The sequence below is a fragment of the Pipra filicauda genome, unplaced genomic scaffold (assembly GCF_003945595.2).
Source record: "Pipra filicauda isolate LSUMZ 115617 unplaced genomic scaffold, ASM394559v2 scaffold69_size3009148_pilon, whole genome shotgun sequence".
NCBI classification, from domain to species: Eukaryota; Metazoa; Chordata; class Aves; order Passeriformes; family Pipridae; genus Pipra; species Pipra filicauda.
This window is the reverse complement of record NW_024104864.1, coordinates 2,918,564-2,945,017: the sequence shown is the minus strand read 5'-3', so window position 1 is coordinate 2,945,017 and position 26,454 is coordinate 2,918,564. Positions and strand designations below refer to the sequence as shown.

The 26,454-nt window shown below is 45.3% G+C and overlaps 1 protein-coding gene and 2 long non-coding RNA genes across 6 annotated transcripts; 1 reads left to right on the top strand and 2 right to left on the bottom strand.

Moving 5' to 3' along the window:
* Positions 1-237: 237 nt before the first annotated feature.
* On the bottom strand, positions 238-2,016 carry LOC113992718. The gene is made up of 2 exons (XR_005566344.1): positions 1,986-2,016; positions 238-1,184 (listed from the first exon to the last, which is right to left on the bottom strand). It is a non-coding gene; the product is annotated as an uncharacterized LOC113992718 (long non-coding RNA).
* Positions 1,541-16,983, top strand: ING4 (inhibitor of growth family member 4). Of its 4 annotated transcripts, none has more exons than XM_039388956.1 (8): positions 1,541-1,559; positions 13,759-13,830; positions 14,025-14,191; positions 14,382-14,496; positions 14,821-14,929; positions 15,257-15,404; positions 15,797-15,858; positions 16,068-16,983. In XM_039388956.1, the coding sequence occupies exons 1-8, from the start codon at positions 1,556-1,558 to the stop codon at positions 16,105-16,107; spliced, it is 717 nt and encodes a 238-aa protein (XP_039244890.1). In that variant the 5' UTR covers positions 1,541-1,555; the 3' UTR covers positions 16,108-16,983. The 4 variants fall into 4 exon arrangements, 3 of the variants coding, with proteins under 3 accessions (XP_039244890.1, XP_027586163.1, XP_027586161.1); XM_027730362.2 differs by lacking the exon at positions 1,541-1,559 and adding an exon at positions 2,095-2,187 and having other exon boundaries at positions 16,068-16,935; XR_003542336.2 differs by lacking the exon at positions 1,541-1,559 and having other exon boundaries at positions 9,836-13,830; positions 16,068-16,242; positions 16,336-16,935.
* Positions 16,984-22,818: 5,835 nt separating this feature from the next.
* On the bottom strand, positions 22,819-26,219 carry LOC113992745. The gene is made up of 2 exons (XR_005566345.1): positions 25,879-26,219; positions 22,819-23,285 (listed from the first exon to the last, which is right to left on the bottom strand). It is a non-coding gene; the product is annotated as an uncharacterized LOC113992745 (long non-coding RNA).
* Positions 26,220-26,454: the final 235 nt, after the last annotated feature.

Sequence of the window (26,454 nt, the reverse complement as noted above, 5' to 3'; positions counted from 1 at the left end):
TTACACCCCTGGCCAATAACTACCGTGGTAACACTCCCTCTGCAGGTGAGGATGCTTCTGGAACCCTGAGCACTTCTCTATGCTTTGACTTTCTAAGAAAGCAAAAATAGCAAATTTTCTAGATTCAGAACTCAGGAACTAGTTTCTGCTGGATTGCTATTTTCTACTGCTGTGAGACCACCCAGGCACACAAAACTGCCTCTCCCCTTTGTTTTCCAACTTCACAATGGCAGTTCATGAAGTTAAAGACATATTTGTACATTTTACTAAGATTTACCATTTAGATTTTAGGCAAGTGTCTCCTCTTTTCCTTGTAGTTTGTATCTGCAGTGGCAAGAAGTCCAGAGGGAGCTTGTCTCTCCACTTCAGTGGTCTGGTATTTTGACACATTCCTAGCCTTGGCTTGGAGGGTAAGATGGATTCCCAGGTGGTCTCTTAACCAAATTAGTGATGTCTGAGAATGTCTAATTCTTAACATCAGCTCCATTTAGCCTGGTAGCCCCAGGCAGGATGCATTTGGGGGATTCTGGTTTAGGGAGCAGGTTTTTTTTATGTAACAGCCACATCCTTCCCCTTAATTAAGAGTGTAAGGCAATTTATACAAGAATTTTGAAGTACTTTAAAGTGAGGCTTAACAATAATGTTCAGCTAACTGAAGCCAGCTGCTTCATATGAGAACTGAAAAGACTGAGAAATGTGTTTTGCATAATTAAAAATATGTCATAAATAACTTAAATGACTGTAGGAATAGGAATGGAAAACACCATCTTCAGAACACAGAGGATCTCTGAATTAACCAAATAACAAGAGGGTTGATAGTTCAAACAGCTGTAATTCATTTATATAACGGCTCCTCAGTCTTGCAGTGGAGGCTGCTGGAAGACTTAATCCCAGTATATCCACATAAATAAAGTCAGGTTGTCTTGGAAGATCTTTGGGAGGAAAGAGGAAAAAAAAACCAAATTCAGTCACTTCTCCTCGTGGCCAGAATGTGGGAGCACTCAGTCCTGAGCAGTGACTGTCATTGTACAGACTGTCCAGGAAAAAAAATGGTGGCGGTGAGTGCCCAGCAGAAAGGTGGATGAAATGTAGTATTTGCCAAACAAAACCAGTGCCTCCTAAACTGTAGAGGATGCTAGATTAACGCTGACCTCTTCAAACATCAATCTTGCGTATCCTAGACCCTAAGGTTCAAAAGAAGTATGATAATTTTGTCTCAGTTCCTTCATAATCACGCGTGACCTCACCCTCTTAACCCAGCACAATGCCACACTGTGCATGTAGCAAAGGACAGCGGGGGAAGCTCCTGAACTCCATGGCATGAGGATCTCTAACCCAGAAGTGACTTGTGGTGTGTGGTCACTAAGGTGATACTGGCAAGAGGAAGGAAAAGAGAAAACGGTCTTAACTTCATTCTTTAGCTGTGTTGTACCATAAGCCTTTCAAAGACTGTCTCATTTATGACACAGCAGCAGCTGCTCCTCACTGGGGAATTCCATGGTGAATGAAAACCAATGATAACGCGTCAACAGCACTTCCTCGCTCAGAGCACAGGATGGGTAAGGTTGGGAGGGGCTACAGTGGCTCATCTGGTCCAACCTCCCTACTCAAGCAGGGTCATCTAGAGCACATGGAACAGGATTGCGTCCAGCCGGTTCTGGAATATCTCCAGTGAGGGAAACTCCACAACCTCCGTGGGCAACCTGTTCCAATGCTCGGTCACTGCACAGTAAGGAAGTTCTTCCTCATGTTCAGGTGGAACCTCCTGTGCAACAGTTTCTGCCCTTTGCCTCTCGTCCTATTGCTCGGCACCACTAAGAAGAGCCTGCATCCATCCTCTCCCCCTCCCTTCCCCCCTGCCCCGCTTTAGGTATTTATACACGTTGATGAGGTCCCCTCTCAGTCGCCTCTTCTCAAGGCTGAACAGGCGCGGCTCCTTTCCCCCGTAGGAGCGATGCTCCACTCCCCCCCATCGCCCCGTTCACCTCTCGCGGGGCCCGCCCGGGGCCGACCTACAGACCCGAAATGGCGGCGGGGGCGGGCGGAAGTGCCCGGCGGGACGGGCGGAAGCGGCTTCGCGGCCGAGCAGAACCGCTTCCGGGGGGCGCGCGCGTCCGGTTGGTGGCGGAAGCGCCGTGCGCGGGGCCAAGATGGCGGCGGGAATGTACCTGGAGCACTACCTGGACAGTAAGAGCCGCGGGGCGGGGCCGCGGCCGCGCCGGAGCCGGCCCGGCAGGGGCACGGACGGGCCGAGGGGCGGGGCCCCGAGGGGGCCGAGCGCTTCTCCGGGGCGCCCGCGGGCTCTCCCAGCGCCTCGGGCGCAGCCCGGCCCGGCCGTCGGCCGGCCGGTCCCCGGGCCGTGCGGGCAGCCCCTCCGCCGTGGGGCAGGGCTCGGCTGCGGCTGCTGCGGGAGCCCCGACACCGCGGCCCCGCGGCTGATTCGTCTCTGGAGAAAGGAGCCCAGTGCTGCTCCAGCCCCTCGCGGGAGCTGGACTGTCAGTGGTTTCCCGGGATAAACGTCAGCAGCAGGGCCGGGGGAGTCAGCCAGAGATAACTTTTGGATCTATGGGACGGTGGTCTCGGTAGCTTCCTTCGCTGTCCATTTACAATCAGCCCTGTTTTTGTGGCCGAAGAGGAGCTGTGTAAATGATGATGGAGTTGGTAACCTTATCGGGGAGCCCTCCTTTGATACCGTCCTGCCTTAAGGTGATCGGAACTTTGTCAAACTCTGCCCTTTGGGGATAAGACTTGCAGTGCCTGTTTTACCCACGTGTTCTTAAAACAGCCGAGTAAACTAATCAGAGGAGTTTTTTCTCGAGGAAGAGACTATTGTGTTAAGATCCAGTAACATATTCTTTCATGAATGCTTTTTGCACATTTTCCTGCTGATCTGGTGTCACTGGAGACAGGGTAGCACAGTGATGGGGTGATGTGTTTACAGTGTGGGAGTTCTGGGAACGTGTCTTTTACTTCACTCTGTCTGGCCAAGTTAAATCTCTCGTTCTGTATTTGTGTATGCTTGGAAACATTGGAGCTTGGCTCTTCAGAAATTTTGCTACACCGGGTTTCTTCCAGCACAGAGCTAATAAGGTGTTTATTTGAAGACAAGAGGTCTCATTCCTTGTGTCTTCAGTGCTCCCTTTGCCATTAGGAAAGGAAACCTCTTGTAAATTAAATTAAGAAAGTTTAAGAACCATAATAAATTTCAGAGAAAGCTGGAATTGAACAGGCAAGGATCTAGGAACTGCAAGGAAGGAGGATGCAAAAGCCAGGAAAAAGAGTTGGATGAGAAAGCAGATTGTGAGAGAGAAGCAAAGATTTATCTTCTTGTGCTTTTCTCATTCCACTGTAGAAGACTGCAAGTGACTGAGGCTCCTCAGTGGGGAGGACAAGGGCTAGACAAGAGGAGAAAGAAGCAGGTGGATAAGCAGTAAGTGCATGGGGAGGCTGCAGGGTTTTCCTCGTTGGAGGGCATTATATTTGGTATGAGCTGCAGTGCCAAGATAAAGGAGTGAAAGGTTGGGATTTGCAGTTGGTAGGCAGAGATGAGCAGGATGCAGTGCTGAGTGTGGAAGGGTGTGGTAGATACCAAGCTGGAGAAAAAGGAAGCTGTAGACGGTCTTGGTGGCTGGAAGGTACTCCCACCAAAGTCAAACACCTCTGGATCTCCTTGTCACTTCCAACTAAAGTTTACCCACCCCTGGAAACTCCTCTTTTTCTCTAGTACAGGCATGCAGAGAAAATGATACACTTATTTTCCTCTCTCAGCTGAGATTTGTGGTCCTGCAGTTGAATTAGAGATTCTCCATTAGTATGGTGGTGTCGGTGTTACTTAAAAACAGAAAGCAACAGGCACAATCTAAAAGTCCTTAAAAACTCTGGCTACAAAGATGTTAGAAAGAACAAAACAGTTTTTGCAGCAATGGTTTAGCCTGGTTTGCTTACCTGTAAATCTCTAAAGGCTTTTTTCAGTTTCTGGTACGATATTACTTTCCTCTGTTTGCTAATTGTGCTGTGCTTAATTAAGCTATGCTTAACCTGCAGTTTCTTTCAGAAAATCATATTATATGAATTGTAATACTTACAGTCAAAGAGCATCCATCTCGTTTTTCAGTAAGTTAATCTGCTGATAGGCTTTCCTGTCATGCTTTTGTGACTTGTGTCTGTAGTTAATTTTCACATTTTCAGTATTTAGTCATTGCACCTTTAACACCTCTTACCTGTCATGTTAAAGTGTCCCCTTATTAAAAGTTTATTCCCTGTGTAGATTGTAGTTGATTAAATCTTAAACCTTCTTTCTGCTAACTTAGAAAAAAAATTACCTGGGATGACATATTTTTCAGTTTTCTGATTACCTATATTGTTCTTGTCCCAGCCTGCTCTAATCTTTTTACATTCTGCATGAACTTCTGACTCTGTGAAAATGCATAATCTTTTAATAATGAGTCTTCTTCATGATACTGACTGAGCGACAGCATTTGGTTCCCTCCTTGCTACTTCCTTTTTCTTTTTTAAAAATTATTTGGGTATTTTAAAAGCATTCAGTTCAGTTTTAAGGTAGTTCACTGATGTCCCAAAACTTCCTGAAATTTAATACAAACAAATAGTCCAGAACCTTTGGTCATCTCTTCTAAAGATGTCTAATTTACTTCTTCATTTACATTTGCATCTTGGAACTGAATTCTTTTAGTATTATAGTGCTATTGCAGATACAGTTTTCGATTGAATTTTTTTTCCTCCTCCCACAGAGATTCTCTTTCATGTGGTTTACTGGCTGAATCTGCTCAGGGAATGAATGGGGAGTGTGTGAAAAGAGGGCAGTTGTTTGTAGGGCCTCTTCATATCTTTGAAGAAAGGAAAGATGTATAAGGAATGAAGATTGTAGAAAGGAAAAAGGTGGCCTCCTGTTTGAGGCAATTGAGTACCACTCTGATAAAGTGAGTTTGATGTTCTTATTTTGTGTTGGGAGTCACACTTTTTACAGGTTCTCCTTGCTTGGATTGTGCTTCCCTCAAATTATGAGTGAAAATTTGCAGTCAGGGGAGCAGATGTGCAGAATGCTCATAGCTGCAGCTAAAGTCTGCTTTGAACAGATAATTCTGAAAAGTCAGGCTATTCAAGAGGCAAGATTGTAATTAGCTGGCCTTCGTGACTTTAATCTCTTTGCCTCAGTAAATCTCTTAGCCTTCATTCTTTTGGTGAGGGAAGTGGGCCACTCCACTGCAGCATTGTGAAAACCTTTTAGTGTCACAATAATGAACACCTTGAAAAGCTGATTACCAAGTCAGTTTTCACTCTGGGCTCTGGGCCATGTGTGTGTGTGACTGTATCAAGCAAAGAGAATAAAATACTCAGTCACTTGGAATGAGAAACACCTTCCATGAAACCTCATGCAGTTTGGTAGTTAAAAACTGTATGTTAAAATGCGCGAGCAGTCTGACAAAACTGTGCATACAGCTTCAGTTGCTTCAGTTCGTGTATTTTGAGTCCTCTGCTTTGGACATCTAAGGTTCTTTTCCATTACATTTTTGTGGAATAACCGAATTAAGAACTGTTCTCTTAGTAAAGGGTGTCTGGCTGGGTCTTAGGTCTGATATTTCAGTAGCTTTCAAGTCTTTGCTGTAATTTGAACCCAGGTTTAGACCGAGGATTAGACATGCCTTTGCCTTTGCTCTAAGCTGTTAATTACAAAGCAGCTCTGTCTGAAATGTGTTATGCTCCTATAAGATGTTTTTTCAGCAGAAAAATATGCACATTCCTTCTGTGCTGAACATCCTGAGAGAGGAACTCCCGTCTTGTCTACTCTGATCACCTTCATTCCTTCATCCTAATTACTGAAGCTGGCCTTTCAATGATTATACTGAGCCAAAGGATTCAGGCAAGGGGAGAAGAGGAATGTGTCTTGTTCCAGTTTTCTTCTTCCTGAGTGGTTTTCCCCAGTTGCTGAAGTAAAGCGTAAAAATATTTCCATCACTTCAAATATTGTCCTCTTCCTGGTCTCTAAACTATTTTATGCCTGGTTTTGAGGGGAGAAAGCAAGATAATATAAGTGCTTTCCCTCAAGCCAGTAAAACAGTGCAGCTTTAGTAAGGGAAAAACTATGGGTGCAAAGGAGTTAGAGATATAGAAGGGAACGGGGGAAGAAAAGGAAGAAGGAAGAAAATAGTAGTTTATGATTAAAAGATTGAATGTGCATGAAGACTCATTAGAGGAGCTTGTGCTTGCTTGAACTTGAGTTACTGTGCTTGGCTCTCATACTGGGTTAGAAATACTGTAGTGGAGACTTGGAGGGGGAGAATGTGACTAATACAGATTTTCCAGAAGACAAGATGCAAACCCCGAGTGTTCTTTGTGTTTGGAGTTTTGGAGAGGATTGCAGATCTCCTTTGTGAAAGACGTCATTGAAGCACACACATACTCAGAAAACAGTCCCAAATAATTTTCTACAAGTCTCTGTATGTGAACATGCCATGAGTGTAGGGATTGTTTTTATAGTAGACGAACTGCTGTGCAACTAGGTGTATTTTGTGCCATCAGTGCTTCCCTCTTTGCCCACCCAGGGGGTGCCAGAATGAAGTAAGTATTCTTAGTGACAACACACAAATGTATCTTTTATGGCAACAGAACCAAGGCATGTATGTTTCCTCAACAATAAAAAGTGTTTCCGTCCTCCATCACCTGAAACCTCTGAGGAACTAAAGCCAGTATTTCATCTAAATTAGACCTAAATGCTTGGGGGAGTCATCAGTAGAGGGCAGGTAGCCTTGGTGAGCTTGAGACGCAGAGGGATGTCGCTGGCCTGGCTGCTCTAGTGGCTGCTTGATACAAATTCCATTGTCTTGGAGGCCACCAGTCAGGACTTGTTCCAGGAGCAGCCTCTAGGACATACCTGCCTCAGTGAAGAGGGTGATGGAGAAAACAGGCTTAGATGAGGAGACCTCAGCTGGTAAGTTAATGTGGTACTGTGTAGTCATTTTACTTTGTGTTTTCCCCCTTTTTTACACTGATTAGGAAGGCATCGAGTTTCCTTTGCTCCTCTATTTGCATGAGTCAGTGGGCACATAAAGATGCACCAGTTCAGGGCTTGTCAATACTAGAAAACTTAAGCCGACACAAGCACAGAGCAACAGAAGCAGCATCTGCCCTTATGAAAGTCATCTTCTTTCTTCTACAACTGACATGGGAATGTCCTTTCATTCCTTGATAACATTAGCTAACCCAGTAAAATAAGATTATTCTTCGGAAGAGCTACATCTGTCAGGATTTTCCTCTGTGTGGCTTCATCAAATGAGGGTGTGATGTGTATTGTCATCTTAATACTCTTAGAGGACATGGGTGTGATGTCGGAAATTGCTGTGGCAAGCCTTCAATTCCTTCCCACACCTGGCTGCATTCCAAATTCCCCAGCAGTTCTTTTATCTCTTGTTTTCCCGTCTTTACAGTTATCCCCTCCCCAGTGTACCATGCAGCCATACCCCCCATCCCTGCCTCTAAAGTTTCTCACATCGTACTTCAGAAATGCAAGTCTCTTAATAAATTTTTTCTATATTCAGCACTATTTCAGTGTAATGAAAGATGCATTTCACCTTTCTGAGACTTCGGATTAGTTGCACCTGTGATGCAGCACACTTCATCTGTGGAAAATTACAAAAGATATCATGCAGGGAGGAGAATTTGGTGATTCATAGGCAGCATTTGTTTCTGTGTGAAAGCTACTGGCACAGCCCACACTAAGCTGATACATTTAATGACCAGTTCATTTAGAATTGATTTTGTTGTTCATTGGTACTTTTGTTGGAGCTGATACAAGGTGACTTTACATGGCAAAGCAATACTGTGTTTTCTCTGTATTTCTTCACTCACCCAACTGCAAATCCGATGTGATGGCTAACAGCCCTGTGAGCTCTTTGGTGGTTGTCCCTGCCTTTGGAGGTCTGTGGCAGGCTGGAAATGTCAGAAGCCTTGCGAGTTTCGTTTCTTGTGTCAGTCTTCCAAGCCCTCCAAGCTTCAGAAATCAAGGTTGATCTTTAAGATCCCCTTTCTGAGACTTAACAACATTGCCTGCTATCTTGGCTGCAGATGCTGTAGCACTGAGGTAGTGTAATAAGAAAATGACAGAAAGAGCCCTCCCTTCTCAGGAAAACAGTCCACACTTTGGGGTAATATTGGGTTTCTGTAGCTGTTGCATTGACTGTCATTGCTGACTAATTCCTGTTTCTTTGGACAGTGCCTGAAGGAGATGTGCTTGGGTGGACTCGTGCAGTGCACTGGCCCATAGCTTGGGATGTATGACATGGGCACAGAATTCCTGGGTGCCTGTAACTAAATCAGTCTGCCACACCCGAGCACCCTCTTTGTAAAAATGTGGGTAGTATTATCCCTCACTGAGGTGTTGTGAGGATAATGGTACGGGTTAGGATGTGTACATTGCAGTAGGGCCGAGCAATGTATGAATAGAGGGAAAGGTATACATTATGTTTGTGCAATAATTTCAATAAACTGTGTAGGAGGATGATTAATTACTTGAGAACACAGGACAGAGGAGAAGCATTAGTTTAAAAGGGTTGTACCGTCTGAAAGGAGGGATATAAAAGACATCCTGCCCCTAATGAGGAAGCAAGGGAGCGCCTGAAGATTGCTGTAAGCCAGTTGTCATGCAGTAACTTCAAGTGCTACAAAATTATGAGAATCACGGAGTACAGAAAAGTCCAGTGTGCTTCCCCCACAAGATACCAGTTGCTTTCCTCTCTCAGGGGGCACAGAACTTGCCCTCTCATTGTGGCAGTCCCTGACACAAGTAGGATTTTTTTTAATTACCTTCAGCAGTGTGGTGTCTAAAAGGTTTGCTGAAATATATACTGTTCAATAAAGCAACTGTGGTTATGTTTCAAAATGTATTTTCTTGGTTTTTAATAAATTTAAACATGCATGTAAACGTAGTGGGTAAACAGATGTCTCGGGAATGGCACTGTGTGCTTGTATGGTCTTCGGTACTACTGATCATCTTTTAGGAATTTGTACAATACAAATGCATTGTTTGGCACAGTAAAGATGTGCTGCGGGGGCTTGAAGCACAGTTGAAGTTATCAGGCTGTGTAGGCTCGCTCTCTGCGTGTGTATGGTGTGTGTGTCGGAGGTAACATCTGAGTTAAGTAGCTGAAGTTTAACTGTCAGTTGCCTGCACCTGACACCCCACGTGTGCTTCTACAAAGAAGTAAATAAAATAATAATTATTGGAGAGGAAAGAGAGTGGTGTTGAAGTCTGACTTTTGGAGAGTGCGTGTTTTTTAAGGGAGAAGACTGCATGGTAATGGATGCCCATGGAAGAATGAATGGGGAAAGGAGTGACAAGGAAAGAGGAGAATAAAAAAGACAGAAGAACAGGGCGAGCGAAGGGATAAGAACTGAGGAAAGACAACGACAGGTGGAGAGACTTTGGCTTGTGATCAGAAATGAAAACAAGGTAAGAAAAGGAAGGGGTGAGAAAAACTCATTGAGAGACCTGCCCCAATGATTTTCAGGGTAATTGTACTGTGAGAGGAATCAGTAGGGCTGCACATGGTTTTTCTGTGGATTTGTGCAGGTGGCTGCATTGGGAAGAACATTACCAGCAGGTCAAGGGAAATGATCCCGCCCCTCTACTGAGCTCTAGCGAGGCCACGTCTGGAGTGCTGTGTCCAGTTCTGGGCTCCGCAGTACAAGAGAGACATGGAGCTCCTGGAGCAGGTCCAGTGGAGGGCAACAAAGATGATTAAGGGACTGGACCATCTCTGTTACGAGGAAAGGCTGAGGGAGCTGGGCCTGTTCAGCCTTGAGAAGAGATATCTGAGAGGGGACCTCATCAATGTCTCTAAGTATCTGCAGGGAGGGTGTCAAGAGAATGGATCTGGGCTCTTCTTGGTGATGCTGAGTAATAGAACAAGAGGCAGTGGGCAGAAAGTGATGCACAGGAGGTTCCACCTGAATATGAGGAAGAACTTCTTCACTACACAGGTGACTGAGCGCTGGAACAGCTTGCCAAGAGAGGTGGTGGAGTCTCCCTCACTAGAGATATTCTGGACCATCTGGACACAATCCTGTTCCATATGCTCTAGGATGACCCTGCTTGAACAGGGAGGTTGAACCAGATGAGCTACTGTGGTCCCTTCCAGCCTGACCCATTTTGCGATTCTGTGACACAGTTGCATTAATGCCAGCCCATGCTTTGGGCCAAGCTGCTGGCCTTGCTAGCATTTTCTTCCCTGGACATTTTCACCATCCTCCTCTTCCTCTCTTGCTTCCATTTGTGTGGAAAGAGGCCCTTGTTATTCCTTACTTTTGTCTCCATTGTTGTGTATCAGAGACAGTGACTATGCTTCACTGCCCTCTTCTCTAGTGATCAAGGATGCCTCTAGGGTGTTTTTTCTTTACAATTATCAGTTTCAGAATCTGAGAATTATTTGGGTATTTTGTGATAGATAGTATTTAGTCATGAAAGTTTTAGGTGAATCTTATTATAAGATGAAAGAGCAAATGAATTGTAAAGGAAAAAAGGAGAAATTCATGGGGAAATGAAATTACATAAATAACATGAGTTCTTTTAGAAGTACTGAGGAAAAGTGTGTGGCATTGGTAGGAATAAAAAATTGGAAACTTAAATCTTAGATTTTTCTTTTTTTAATGGGACTGTTAGGGTGGGGATGTCTAATACCCAGCACAGCATAGGTCAAGCAATTTCAGCAAATGTTCTGACCCCTGTGATAAATTCTGTGATGCAGAGAATCACTTCTGTTTAAGGTTACACAAGAGCTTTGGAGTTAAGCTGCAGATAGTAGAAAACATCCCCATAGCTAGATTAAACTATGTACCATAAAAATAGTTTGTCGTTCAGTTAAAACTTGCTCGGCTGCAGTTTTATCTTGTTATGCTTTTTGTTATTGCCAGACTCTCTCTGGATCATACTTAGTAATGTTGTGCTCAGCTTCCTTCCACTTTCAGTTGAACAGATAAAGTATCTTTGTAACAGTTCTGATTATAAAGTCACTGTACTGTCACTTGTTTCATTTTCTCCCAGTTTATTGACAAAGCAGTTGCAGAATGTTGGTCCAGTAATAGATTTGCAGAGTGAAACATTCTGCTGGGGTTTTAGGAAATAATTTTGCTGGTTTTAGCAGGGAAGGAATTAAAATGACAGGGGTTTGTCTTGTCAGTCCCCATGGAAGCCTGCTCAGCTAATGAGCATCTGGAAGGTTGTGGCTCCAGGAGATCATGGCTCTTAAGTGCTAAACTGGTAAATGATGGTGCCTGTGCTGAGCCTCTGCTTGGCCAGGTGACACCTCTCCCCACACTGCCGGGAGCAAAGGGCTCTGCATACCTGGAGGCAGGTAGCAAAGCAGGGGAGCCATTGGCCTGGCTGAGGGGCTGGCAGTGAGGGGAGCAGGCACTGGGCAGAGAGGGTCTCTGAAGGGTAGGTGGCACAGGCTGAGGAGACGAGGCTGGGCATGTAGAGGCAAAGGGAAGACAGGCACTGTCCAGACGAGGGCATGTGCTGGTGTTAGTGGTGGTGGCAGATATTTACAGTGACAGCTGTAAAAATTAGAATACAGTCCCTTTCAGGTTCTGTGCAGAAACAAACTCCTGCTTGAGTTTCTCCTGCTGTGAGAACATCAGCATGAAATGTGACCGTCACCCTGTGTGGGGTTGTTCTGCCCACAGAACAGCATCCTATTGGCTTTTGTCGTAGCTCAGGTGCTTGCTCTGTCTAAAGGTTTCTAGCCCTACCAAGGGAAAACTGACAGTACCTGGTGGAATTTGTGCTTTTACTGTCTGTCCTTTTCAGAGGAGAAAAAGAAATTACATTAATCTTTTTTAAAAACCACAAAGTCCAGAATTTAGAAGCTGTGATCTTCAGGATTAATAAACTCAATATAAATTCAGCATATTGTGTGCAGTACAAGAACAGATACTGTTTTCCTCTAGAGGATAGCTGTCTTGCCTTCTGCAGGGGCTGCTTTGGAGAGGAATGAAAAGCAGCATGCTGCAGCATGACCCATGTTTCATTTGCTGTGTAAATTGGAAGGTTTAGAGTTGATGAGTCTGGGGATTGCAGGAAGGAAAAAGGCATGGTCTTGAGATCCCCAAGCTGGATTTTGTCCCTGCCATGAGCTTCCTCTGTAAGCAATATTTTCAACCCTGTGTCCCCATCGTCTTCTGACATGCTTTTTTGAGCCATAGGGATGTAATCTGGTAGCTGGCTGCTTAAACCTTGTGTGAAGTCTGTCATGCCGAACAAACATGGAAGTATCAAATTCAGGAATGTGCAGACAGAATTTTGCCGCTTAGTAATTTTTTGAGAATTTGAATTTGCGCTGTTAACTGTCCTTGAATGCAGGGGGGTGATGTGTATGTGCTGTGGATTATGTATCTGGGTACTCAAGGACTCCTACTACCCGAGCATTTCTCAGGTAACTGAATTAGAAATGGCAACAGAAATCTGTTGAAGCAGCAACTTCATTACTCAGAAGGGTTCTGTGTGTAACTTATTATATTCTGTTTGTGCAAAAAAGTAAGTAAAAGGAACAGCTTCTGTGCTCAACAAGGCCCAGAGTTGGTTTTACTTCTTATAGGAATTAATTTCACGGCCTGTGGATAATACTTGTTAAAACCTTCCTCTTGCATACAGACCTTCCCAGACAGCTGGTTGCTTTTCAGGGAATTGAAAAAGCATTCATTGCTGTAGAAATATGTGCAGTGAAAATAGAGACTGCTGCCTGGACTGATGTATTGGACAGCTTTGGTGATGGCCAGACACACCTTCCGTTGCACTCCCTGTGTGTTGGAGAGCGAGTTCAGGAAGCAGATATGCTTATGTTGGATTTCTGAAGAGCTTTTCCTACCACCTTTTTTTTTTTTTTAACCTGCAAGAAAGATTTTTTTTTTTTAATTACATATAAAGGTGACAATAATCAAGCTTGGATTTCAGGTTAATGCAGTAACACTAGATCTCATTGTGATTAGACAGGCATGGAAAAATGAGAATTGTTTTTATCAGCTTTGCCAGTTGAGCATCTGGTGATGCCTAGGGGGTGAGTGGCATAGTGCATTGAAAATTAATTGACTATCAACTTCACATTGCTCATTCAGAGCCCTACAAACGTTTATTATTCATGATGTATGGCATCCTTCCAGGTTTTGGATGGACCGCACTGAGATGACGGTGCAGAAGGCACAAAAAGGAACACGTCACGGGGGGTTAAAACTGATATTCACTGCTCCCTGTCCCATCTCAGACTTGCTCTTTGGCTCTGCCCAAAGCATCTACCGTCCCCTATATGTAAAATGGATGCACTAAAACAAACTCATTTTTCGGTGAATTAGCATTTGATCAACTTTAATTTCTACATCTTTGTGTAGGAACAACTAAATGGCATTATTTACCAGCTGTTGTACTATTTTTTTCATTACTAAGTGGAGTTTTTGAATATGTTATAATGACTGACACTCATTACAAATTTTGAGTTTCTGCTTTCTTAATGTGGATCCTTCTGCATGGCAGCAGTTTTCTGCTAACTAATATGTATTCTAGAACTGTGCTCCCAGATTAAATCTATCACGTTTTTATAGTCTGTCTCCTCTGGAGCTGGCAACAAATGGAAGCACGCTAATGTGCACCAGGGACATCATTAGAGGGGTGTATGTGTCGTTATTGGTTAGCTTTGTTCCTGCCTTGGCATCACGGACATGAACCTGATTTCTCCATGTATTCTCCTTTCCCTGAAGGTATTGAGAACCTGCCATTTGAATTGCAGAGAAACTTCCAGCTCATGCGAGATCTGGATCAGAGGACAGAAGGTGAGACTTCAAGATGGTTTTGTTGCCAAGACAATAAGTATGTAGCTTGACCAGCTTTTCTTTGCTTTGCTTTAATCATGGGGATCTCCGGGCAGGGAAGAAAGCCTAAAGCTGCTCCACTCATTCAGTCTCTCTTACTGGAGGGCACTGTAGCATTGTGTATATTTATGTATTTAATGGTAAACTTGTTTCAGACCTCAAGTCGGAGATCGATAAGTTGGCCACAGAGTATATCAGCAATGCACGAACTTTGTCTTCAGAGGAAAAACTGGGGCTTCTCAAGCAAATCCAGGAGGCCTATGGGAAGTGCAAGGAGTTTGGGGACGACAAGGTTCAGCTGGCTATGCAGACCTACGAGATGGTATGAAGGGAAGTGTCTAGTGCTTATCGGGTGAAAGTCCAAACTAAAGCCCCCAGTCTTGAAAGGCCTTGATCTCTCATTTTTAGGCCCTGCCCGCTCTTTGCTTCTTGGCTCTTTAGTGCAAGCCCCCTCTTCTTTGCCCTCCTGGGCTCTGTCCTGTGATGACCCCTGGTCACTGTTGTCTTTGCAGGTTGATAAGCACATCCGGCGGCTGGACACAGACCTCGCTCGCTTTGAAGCAGACCTGAAGGAGAAGCAGATAGAGTCGAGTGACTATGACAGTTCTTCCAGCAAGGGCAAGAAGAGTGAGTACCACCACTGGGCTGCAGATTGATACAGGAGGCAGCCAAGTGACTATGGAAGTGGTGGGGATGAAGGCAGGCACTGGAATGGTACAGATCAAAGACTGTTGCGCTGGAATCTGAAGGACAGGTAAAAAGATGGTGACCTGTGAGCTTCTTGTGTGAGGATATTCAAGGCCACTAGATAAAATTAAGATGGAGTGCATGGCCCAAAGCCCATATACACTCCAAAGTAGGAGTGTATTTTAATGCTGGAGAGGTTGTCACCGTGTCAAGTGTCTGTTTTGATGGGGTGACAGATGCAACACCTTTTTCTCTTCTTATCAGAGGGCCGAGCCCAGAAAGAGAAAAAAGCTGCCCGTGCTCGCTCTAAAGGGAAGAACTCTGATGAGGAAGCACCAAAAACTGCCCAAAAGAAATTGAAGCTCGTCCGCACGTAAGTGTTTTAAGAGACTTGCAGGAATCAGGAGCAGCACTAGAAATCAGACCAAGGAAGGCCCAGCCTGAGAAGGATAGCTGATCCCCACCCAGACTAAAAGGGTTTATCTCCTGTCCCTTCTTGGGAAGCAAGAAGAAGGGAATCTTTTTAATTCTTTCAGGGGAGTGTGGGTTGAAGAGGAAAGCGGGTCACTTCACTGGAGTTGGGTATATGTGCTTAAATAAGAGAAGCATCTGTCTCTGGCAAACAAGGACGTTGTCTTTGGAGACATGAAGGGACTCAAAGCCGGTTATTTTGCTGACCTACTTTATTCCTGTCCTGCAGTAGCACAGAGTATGGGATGCCTTCAGTCACCTTTGGAAATGTGCACCCTTCGGATGTACTGGATATGCCCGTGGACCCCAATGAGCCTACTTACTGCCTCTGCCACCAGGTCTCCTATGGGGAGATGATTGGCTGCGACAACCCAGATGTAAGAGCCTGCACTTGATGGAAATGGGGGAGAAAGGCGTGGAGAGAAGGCTCTTGGATGGAAAGTCTTGTCCTGCTTGGGTGGGGCCTGATACAGCAAGCAATGGCAAGGAGACAGGGAGTTTGGGAAGGGCAAGGGCATGGCATACCATGACCTGTTAAGTGCCTCTTTTGTCGGGGTTTTCTTTAAAATGTTTTCTTGCCCCTAAACTTAGCAAGGGACAAGGGGAGTTCTCCTTGCTAACAGTGTGTAGATTGGGTGTGAGTCTTCATTCCCTGATTGCTGCTAGGGATTTAGGAGTTTGTGATCAAATGCTGGGAATCTCCGGTAGCCCAAAAGCAATGATTTCAAAAGAAAACTGCTCTTTAACTGACTGCTCTCCATCCCAACAGTGTTCCATTGAGTGGTTTCATTTTGCCTGTGTGGGTCTGACAACAAAACCAAGAGGGAAATGGTGAGTGAACAAGCAACCTGGAGGGCCCACTGGCCTGTTGAAAAGGGAGGTCGTGGGTGGCAGATGAGAGAGTACACTTAAGAGACCTCATAAAAATGAAAAATTGAATTAAGGCTTTGTTGGAGACCTTGGAAAAGGTCTTTTGGGACTGTATGTTTGAGGTTCATGTCATGCCCTCAACGTTGGCTTTGTACTTCCCTTTCTAACAGGTTCTGCCCTCGCTGTTCGCAGGAGAGGAAGAAGAAGTAAATTCCCATGAAACCTCAGAACTGCTGCAGGAGCTCTCTTCCCCCTGCCAGGGCCTCGTCCCAGTTCCCCCAGCCCTTGGGGCCTTGGCTGAGGGGGAGTCTTGCCCTGTTTGTGGTTTGGGCCATCCCTGGAATGGTGTGTACCCTCACAGTGGTTCCTGTGTGTTCTGTATCCCGGGTTGCTTCCAAGTCCCTAAGGGAGGACTTCTCTGTGTACTATTCCAAACAGGTCTCTGAACCTCAAAGGGAATGAATGAGGGCACCAGGGTAGCCACCAGATTCCCAGGGATTCAGGTAGCCCCTGATTTTCCTTGGCTTTCCTTCAGCCTCCTCAGAGTTCATTGCCTACTCTGTGCTTAGAGAACAAGGCTATGGGATGGGGGAAGGAAAGGAGGTAAGTCTTCAGCATTTTAGGTCATTGATTTTCCTGGATCTTTTTCAGGAGAGAGGGAGTAACCAGGCTACTTCTTAATCTAGTGGACTGGTTGAGAAACTGAAAACCTGATGTGCTCCCTGTCTTTAACCATTCCATTACTGGCATTGAGCAGCCTCTTTTGCTGGGGAGAGGAGGAGGCGGAGGGAGTGTTTAGAGCTAGCTTTGTCTCCCTTATTCCTGGGGTAACCCTGCTGGTCTGGGAAGCACATTATGGGAAGGAGGAAGAATTTCTAACCACATGGGGAGAAGTGGCTTGGTCTAGCCTGTCTTCCGGCTCCAAAATTCTGCCTTCCTTTTGTGCAGTGGTGCTTCTCCATTATGTTGATGGTGGAAAGTTTGGGGATCAGATCCCACTTGTATAAAACAGAATGAAATAAAATTCATTGAAACAAATATTCTGTTTGCCTTGCTGTTACCTCCAAAATAAATTGTGGCAATTGGTCTCTCTAGTTCTTTCTCTCTTAGCTCTGCTTTTATTGTAAATGATGAATGTGGTACAGATTTCTCATCTACCAATCCTAAATAGCATTAATAAGTGACATTCTGCATAAGTCAGGCTTTAAAATGTACCTAATGTACTTGCAAAAGGTTACTAAGCTTTCTAGTGAATGTGAAAAACATCTGCCCCATCAGTCGTGCCCTCACAAAAAGGTGGACATTTATTCACATTATTGTTTGATCATCTACTTCATCAGTTGCCTTCTCTTAAATGAGGAGGGCTGGAAGTTATTGAGGTCAACACTCACTCTGGCCGTTGGGCAGCACAGCTGAGAAAATAAGCCATCAGGACAAGCCATGTGCCTCCAAGAATGTGGGTAGGTATTTCCAGATATCCTGATAACTTGCTCCCTAGTGGGTCACAATCACCTTGTTACCAGAAATGTTGGGCTCCAGAACAATTACTGAAGATGTGTCTTTCTGTAGTATCTGTAGGTAACTGTGAGGAGATGACCCACACTGAAGCTCCCCTTTATCAATTCCATTGGCAGGACCTGGAGATGGATGAGCCCAAGTCTCTTCTTGCTGCTTGTGGTCTGCTCATCAGGAAGGTTTAGGATTTTCACCTGAAACACAGGATGTTTTCCTCGCACATATAACTTGTATGAGGATCCATGGAAGATTTTGCTCTTGTAGTCATGAAGCCAAAGCTCTGCTCAGGTTCAGAGGACTGTAGGTCAAGAGCAATGTTATTCCCACCTTGTCACTGTATGGGGACTCTGTCAACCATCAGCTCAGGAGCTGGAGTTTTCTGCTCAAGGGAGTTAGCATTGAGCCAGTCTTTGCTTTTTTTCTTCGAGAAGGGATCTGTGGGTTCTCATTTTGTACAGAAAAAAGTAGAGGTGGATTCTTGCCCAGGCTATGGCTCATGTTGTTTTTGGTATCCCTGCCACAATCTCAGTCTGAATCCCTAGATTTTATTAGGCCACTCCCTGGAGCTTCACTTCTTAAACAGAGAGAAAGTAAATTCTGGAAGATGTTGGCTGTGTATCTGGTACAGTTTTCATAGTGGGGAGACACTGTGCCGTGATCCAAGGGGTGAGAAAACTGTGGCAGGAGAAAAACTTTATTGAGCTGGGGTTAATTCAGACAGCAGCAGGGTGCTCAACTGACAGAAATGGAGGATGCGGTCTGAACTTGAAGATGGGCTTTGGGCAAAGTGCAAGGGTGACGAAGGATGCAAGCAGTCCTCCAAGCAGTTTGGTTTTGAGGGGACACGACTGTAATTGTAATGGCCAGTGTTAGCAGCAAGTTCTCTGGGAACTGTGGGCTAGAGGGGTGTTTGGAGCACTAGCCCTGTAATGAAGCCACTGCTGACCAAGGATAATAAGTAGCTTATAAAAGCATGTGATATCACGTGAGAGTGTGTGAGTGGGCAGGAGTGTGTTGCGCACCAAACCAGCAAACAAGATTGCCTATTTTTCAGGTGCTGCTCACAGGAGTAATTGTGTTCCTGACGGCTCTGGTTTGGGAAACACAAGTCTGGGGTTTTCTGCAGTCAGCATAGAATGCTGGGAGGGGGAGGTAGACTGGAACGTTCCTGTTTTCAGACTAAAACTTGGCCACAGCGTTACCATTGTGCTTCTTGGCACTCTGAAAATTGAAACATTCTGATGACCTAATGCAAAACAGATGAGAAACACCTTGGCTGGGTTCTGATTCGGTGCCAGAAAATGGCAAGCAGTGCTGCTGTTCTACTTCCCTGCCACTCTGCTGTTGTGTCCTGCTTCTGTCCAACAAAGGGGTGCTTCAGCCAGCAGCGTGGAGCATTCAGGGGACATTTGCTGCAGCTGAGGAAATGCTCTGACTTACAGGAAGAGGGAACTTAGACCAAAATTTGGATAAAGCCTGAGCATTTTTAAATGGCTTAAAAGTATAAATGCAAATGAAAGGACATTAAAATCTAACCTTGGAAGGGAGGGAATAAGGGCAATAGCTGTGCAATATGTAATCACCAGAGGAGGAAAAAAATCAGTAGAAGCTGGAAATTACAAAGTACAAAAATGAAGCCAGTGGGAACAAAGCCTATAAGTGACAAGGCTGGAAACATGAGCAGCTTTTTTTAGAATGCCTTTTGTTTTTGATATAATTGAACATGGCACATGTCCATTACCAACTGCAGATAGCAGAATTGTTTGTAATGAGAGGAGGGGAAGTGTTCTGTAAATATTTATTCTGTGTTGGTGCTGGTGTCAATATGGGGATGATGTACTTCCTAGGCAAACAGTAAAGGAGAGTTTTAAATAGCATCTATTGGGGTCAAGACTTTTTTGATCAGCAGTCTTCGATAAATTATGTCTGTCGTCCTTTGAAAGCCACCCAAAGGAGTCTGTGGACTGCTCTCTGAAAGGCTCTGGACTGCTAAGGAAAGCCCACAAGGCTGGAAAAGAGCCAGCTCTGTGCTGGTCCTTAATGATGTCAAGAAGGCTGCCACAGCAGTCCAGATGTGAAATACTGAAACAGCAGGGAAGTAAATTGCTTCTCTCTAAAACAAGCAAGAAATCCAGGTCAACAAAATAAAATCAGTTTGACTGGAAGTAGCAAAAACAGGTCAGTCAAAAACTAGTTGATTTTTTTTTTTTAAAGATCTTGTTAATAGTTACCTGCATCACTCTAGTGGTAACGGGATCTGAAAAGTTTACTTCTCCTAGAATTGAAGTGCTTAAAGCAGGGTTACACTAAGTTAAAGTAATCATGAGCTCCTTTACAGAACTGGCTAGCTTGCAGATTTCCTGGAACAGCTGTCAGTGCAACATAAACACTTTCTAAAATGGTGCTGGAGAAATTGCCCTTTTAGAGTGATTGGAAATATCCTAGTTGATGAGTAAAGTCAAGTCTGAGTTTCAGGAAGCTGCAGCCATTCAGCACAACAAGAGGGAAGATTTTTCCAGCCTCTTTAAGCCCATTTATTAACAATAATTGGTCATGCACACAAATGACCAGTTTATCTTGTCCAGCTGTGATTGCCCCATCTTTGGGCATCGTTCCTAGGTAGCTGGGCAAATATGTTGATGAGGATGTCCAGCAAAGTATTCCCCTTTCCAGCGAGCAGACGTGCTCACCAAGCTCCCATCCCTCGGGCTCTGCCATCACCATGTCCATTGCGTGATGTGCACAGAAGCCATCACCTTCCACCAGTGGGAACACCTTCCTCCCCTGCTTTTGAATAAAGCGATTGAACTTGCCCCATAGCTCAGCAACATCCAGCCTTCCATTAAGCACTTTTAAGGTGTTACCCAACCACACACTCAGAGCCGCGTGGTGGACAGTCCCCCCCTCGCTGTCTGTTTAACAGCTTGTATAAGGCTTCTGTGCTTAAGCAGACTCATTGAAACTCAGCTGTAGGGTGTGTTTCTGTGAGATTCAGATTATCACAGATCAATTTTTATGAGACAGTTACTCAGAACTGGAAACACTGATTGGAAAGTACCCCTGGAGGTCATCTGCTTCAGCTTCCCCTTCAAAGCAGGGCTGCTGTCCGTCCTAAATCAGGTCAGATATATGCTGAGTACCGAAACTCTCTGTAGCAGAGCAACTAGGATGAGAAGCAGCAGTTGGGTGGCTCAAGATGAAAGGTGATATTACTGATGATCTTAAGACTCAATTCAAATGCCAGCCGAATCAGTCCAGAGATCTCAGCTTGGCAGTGGAGAAGAAAGACGTTCCCAAGAGACAACTTGCTCATACTGAAATGACTTAAAATAAGCCCATGTCTGCCCAGACACAGCTGGTTTGACAGTTTCTGAACCATTGTCCCTTTTATAATCAACCATTGCTCTACTTTCTCTCTGTCATGTGAACCAGGTGGATGAACTGTGAAGACGCTGACGAGTTGAGTGGCAACATCTGCTGCTTTAAAGCAAGCAAGGGGGACCTGCAGCATTGAAGGAGTTAAAGGCTAACAGAAGGAAAGAAAATGCCCTACCTTTCTTTCGAAAGACAACTGAAGGAAGTTTCTCCAACTCTGTTGCCTAGTAGTTACAGGATCAAAAGAAACATAGCTGTTTTTATCCAATAAAATGCATTTCATTTATAAAAATAGTCAAACATCTTGATTAATTTATGCTAATTTATGTTTATTTTTCTGAATACATAAAAGAAAGTTAAGTGTTAGTTTTAAAAAAGACATTTTTGCCCAAGACTTAAGGACAGGCAAAGCTGTGACAAACACTAAGCTCCTAAAGCTTGGTGTGAAAGAAATGTTCAGCAAGTTGTCCACTTTAGTCTGTTTTTGCAGGTGTACAATTTAATTTCAGTGGCCTGGGTTGCTGCCATTGAATGAATAACTCATTCAAAGTTGAAAACCCATCTGGGAGTACGAAAGGAATTATTTTTTACACGTTGACAACAAGCAAGGAAAAAATGTGTGAGACCCTGAGATTTCCTCATTCCAAAAGCCTGAATGATGCAGTCATTGGAAGAACCCATTTAGTTACCACAGAAAGATTGAGGTGGGAAGAGGCCTCTCTGGTGCTCTGTAGTCCAAGCCCCCACCCACAGTAGGGATAAATTTGTGGTCAGATCAGGTTGTTCTTGCACTAAACAAACCTGCCTAAAAAGACTAGAGCAGTTGGTTCAAACATGCTTTTATGTAGCCACTCCATCTTAGGTTGTATTAATAATTCAAGAAACCATTTTTAAATACTGTTTTTGCTATCAATTAAATATTCCATTTTCTAAATGTCAAGTAAAAAATGCTTCATTCACTATTTCCTAACAAAATAAAATGTAAATTAAGTATTTGAATTAATGCATGTTATAACTCTCCAGTGCTTGTATAAATGTGAATAGATTAACATATCTACCAAGTTAAAAATGAGTGCCAATTTTAATATGAAGTCTATATTTATCAGCATATTCGCAGAGCTCTCAGCCAATGACAGTAAACCCACCAAAATAAAGTACAAATGAGGAATGAAGATTATTTAACCTGTGATTAAACTCAACAATTCACAGAATTTTGGTTCGAATCAGAACACCCTCTAATGCGTTTGTCTGTGGAGATGGAGATCTCTACCCTGCTCTGCATGAGCTGGTACCCACATCCCTTCCCACAGGGCCACAGCTACCAGGTTGAAGGTGTTCAGTGTTGGGCTCTTCAAGTAGGTTTGGCTTCATGAAAGACAGTGCTGTACTGTCTGACTCCCTACATCAGTGGAGCACACGTCCCCCTTCCCTGTCTGCTCCTTTAGGGATATGTTTTAGTAAATGAAGCAGTCTTCCCTTTCCTTTGATGCTCTGTAAGGAATGAATAACCTGGCATGTCTCAGGGGCTCTGTTGGCCCCTTCCTTATTCCACTGTAACATCTGCACAAGCATAATTGCTCATGGCCTCCTCCATAAGCAAAGAGAGTGGTGTTCCTTTTCTAGGAACATACTGAGTCAGGAGAGGTTTAGGTTGGATATCAGGGAAAGGTTCTTCACCCAGAGGGTGATTGGGCACTGGAACAGGCTCTCCAAGGAAGTGGTCACAGCACCAAGCCTGTCAGAGTTCAAGAAGTATTTGGACAACATCCTCAGGCACATGGTGTGATTCTTAGGGTGTCCTGCGCAGGGCCAGGACTCAATGATCTTCATGAATCCCTTCTAACCCAGCATTTTCTATGATTCTGTGATATACAAACATATTTCTGTTAACAACACTGTTGTTATGGCTGTACAAGTACTCTGATTATTTCAATCCAGCTAACATGAGAAAGTAGATTTAGGCATTTTTTACCAGAATTGCCTTTATGAAATCACTGTTGGGGTTTTTTTTCACCATAAAAGGTGTTTTTGAAAGCATTTTTCTATCATCTCTGCTTACATTTCAAGTTATTTAGGACACAATCTTTCTAGGAATGCTGCTTGACAAGTCACTGAGTCTGGAATTCACATTTAATCTTTGAAGCCTCCATCTTTATGAGTTTCTGAAGTGGTCAGACATCCTCTCCTTGCCCAAACCCCCCAGTTTAACTCAGAGAGCTGACACACTCTGACAAACATCAGACATCATTCCTTCTTCTTTGGTTAAACTCTCTGTGCCTTTTTCTTGGCGGGCTAGGCCAGTGTGCATGTTGAAGAACCATGCTATGCACCTGGCTCTGCAGTCCCCCTGTCCCTGTTGGTCCTCTGCTCACGACAGCCAAGACCCAGCTTGGAACCATGCTGCTACAGCAATGTCAGCCTCTCCTGCCTGTATCTGATATCTCTGGTCATGCCTCTTGCCATCCTGGGCTGAGGACTGGGCACCATACACCATGCACCTGCACAAAGTAGAAGGGAAACAGTGGGCTGGGGGATTGGATCAGTGCCTTGAGTCCGGGATGGTGATATTTTTGAGTGTTCGCCTTGACGTTCTCATGATTCTATTACCTGATGAAGTGACAATATAACCTTGTAGCAGAGGAGGGAGGGTCTGCGAGCCACTGTCCTGGATTTTTCAAGAGTTTTTCAGACACTGCTGCTGGTGGTAGTGTTTGTGGTGGAACATGCAGCATGGAAAATGCTGAGAAACAGCTGAAGTATTTTAGACAACAACAAGACTAACTCGGGAGAGGAGCTTGTCTGGTGAAGGGTGGTCCCTCACAAACCAGACAGGCTCTTATAAAGCTCAGAATCGACACAGCAGTCGGATAGCAACATGGAAAATGCCACTCCAGCAAGTTGCTATCCAGCTGTTACCCTCCCTGCTGCTGGTATCAGGCGCTCTGTAGGCCTGGGGGTTACAGCTGTGCTCATCAGCCCGCTGAGCTCCAGATGGCACAGGAACACTGTCTGCAGGAAACTGCTGTGTGGTGGCTCTGAAAACAAGGGTGCAAATCTGCTTCAGTGCAAAAATTATACAACTTGTAATGTGGCATTAGAGGTACAACCTTAAAAGTACCAGGTCAACATTCAGAAATCAGAAAAAATGGAATTAGTATCATCCCTGTTCTGTGCATTTCTGACCACTATAGTTGTTTGAAGCAGCAGTAGGGAGTAGACCACCCCCCAGCTCTCAGCATTGATGCATTGTGTCCAAATTACTGTTCCTCCCATCCTCGTCCCTCCCCTAAAGATGACTTCTTTTTTTTCAGAGGCTTAAACAACAAGTGCCCCACAGCCAGCTGTCACACACCCAGCCAAACAGCACAGCACTGTCTCCTGCGCTTGCAGCCTCCCAACCCTGCTGGGTGCATGCTGGAGACAGCCTGGCTCCTTCTTGCGGACTGTGAGTTCCTTGAAGGATTCTGACGACCTGAACCAAATCCAGGGTGTGCCACAGTGCATGAGAAGTGCTAAGTAGCCAATCTGTCCTCACATCTCTAACCACCTTCTTTCCAAATATGCAGTAGCTCCCCACAGGCACTGCTACTAGAGCACCCACCAAGGGTGACTTCTTTGACAACTCCTTTGTCTTCTGCCTTGTGTTTGAGTTCCCAGTGTATGTCTGGGGACTCTGGTCCATTCGTTCTTGTTTTCTGTTTTCATACACCATAAATCTCTTGCTGGCACATGTAGACAGAGGCTGTGTAGCCAGCACCTGACAGACATTAATAACATTGCATGGTATTGCCCAGAGAAGTTGTGGATGCCCCATCCCTGGAAGTGTTCAAGGCCAGGTTGGATGAGGCTTTGAGCAACGTGGTCCAGTGGAAGATGTCCCTGCCATGGTGTGGGGTTCAACTAAATGATCTTTAAGGTCTTTTCCAACACAAACCATTCTATGATTCTATGACATGCCACATCGATGTGCTTTCCTAAGGCCAGCATTTCCATCAGCCACTGAGATCAGCACTGAACTTCTCCAGGAAGCTGCTCAGTCAGGGCAACAGAACTCAACCTGGTCTCTGTTGTCACAGGGAAGTGGAGGGGATTAACAGAGCTGTGGAGCTGAAGGCCCTGGAATTGTCTAAAATCAGCAAAAAAGCAGTATCTCTCAAGCTAAGCAATGGAAGACCAGGAACTGGCTAAAATTTGCAAGCACCAGTAGGGTTACCTGTTTTAGCACGAGTGGTAAGAGCTAGCTGGAAAAAGTCTCTTGCTCACTGTCTTTCTAAAGAGCAGCAAAACCATCCAAAATTCAGTGCTGCTGCTAAGGGGTCAAGCTTCAAGCTTCTCAGAAGCACTACCTTCCAACAAGACACCTTAGAGCAAACCACGGCTTGTCTCCTACCAGGACCTGCAGAGTTACGTGGTGCTGCCAGACACCTTTTTAACAGACTACATGTCTGCAGTGATTTGAGCTTCCGCCTTGACAGCCTGGATGGCCACAGGGCACTGGCAGGAGATGTGTCAGCCATGCAAGCACAGCCGGCACATCTGCAGCTGTTTCATACAGCAGAGCCGCTGGAATCTCCCAGGATTTGTGACAGAAGCGACTCCTGCAGCAGCATACTGCTGTGGAGCTGAAAACTTTGTCAGCTTTGCCCACAGCTCCTCCTTGGTTCCACAAGGGTGTCACCCTGCAGGCTGTGGGGTGACACGGCAGGCACGCGGAGCCGCTGTGCCAGCCTGTGTTCTGCTTATGGCTGCAGTTCTTGGAGCTGCTGTGCCAAGCATTTTCCTTCCAACCTGACAGCTGCTTGCCCCTGACGGTTATGGTTATGTCTTTCCCTCTCGCATCAGAAAGTGCCCAGCTGCGGGAGGCACTGTGTCGGCTCCTATCCATTGGGTGCACATGTGGATTGCTGTGCCTGTGCCCCGCACTTCGTGTGTCTCTGTATTAAGAACTGGGTATGGGTGTGATTCTCCCTCAAATAAGTCCTGTGGAGCTCTGTGCATCTCTGCACTGGTGGCCCCAAAGCTCATTGTGCCAGGAGCATTCCTGCTTTTCCTGAGACGGCTTTACTGTGTAGAGTACAGTGCTCAGGGTACCTGTGCCAGATGCAGAGGAAGACCAGCTGGTGCTCTCTTGACTCCCTGGGAGTTCAGAAAGTGGCATGGCTGCCCAGAAGAGATCAAGCCATCTTCCCATTGCATCCTGAAGCAAGCTGGTGCTGGGACACGTGTGCTTTCCAATCCCCTTCAGATGGAGCAGATGTTGTCCCTTTCCCCTCCAGAAGAGCATAAAATTTTGGGGTGCAAGGTATCCCAGAGATACCACTTTTGGGGTACCCTCAGCCCTTGGTTAGCCTGGCCAGGCCTCAAATGCTGTTGTGTGTTGTTGCCAGCCACCACCATGTTCCCAGGCAGAGAGGGGAAGCTCCCAGTTTGGTTCCTGCTCCTCCTTGTCCCCATGACCAGGTGTCTCCCCTCCCTGTGGGGTGCCTACCTGCCCTCACTCCCCCACAGGCATGAGCCTGGGCTTTGGCTGCCCTCCACAGGCCCCTCCCCAGCCCTGCTGTGACACCATGATCAGGTTCTGATCATGGCGCCGTGGCCACATTCTGGTTCCACTGTTGCCAGGGGCAGAACCCGAGTGCTCAGACTTTCCATGTCTGCTCTACTTGG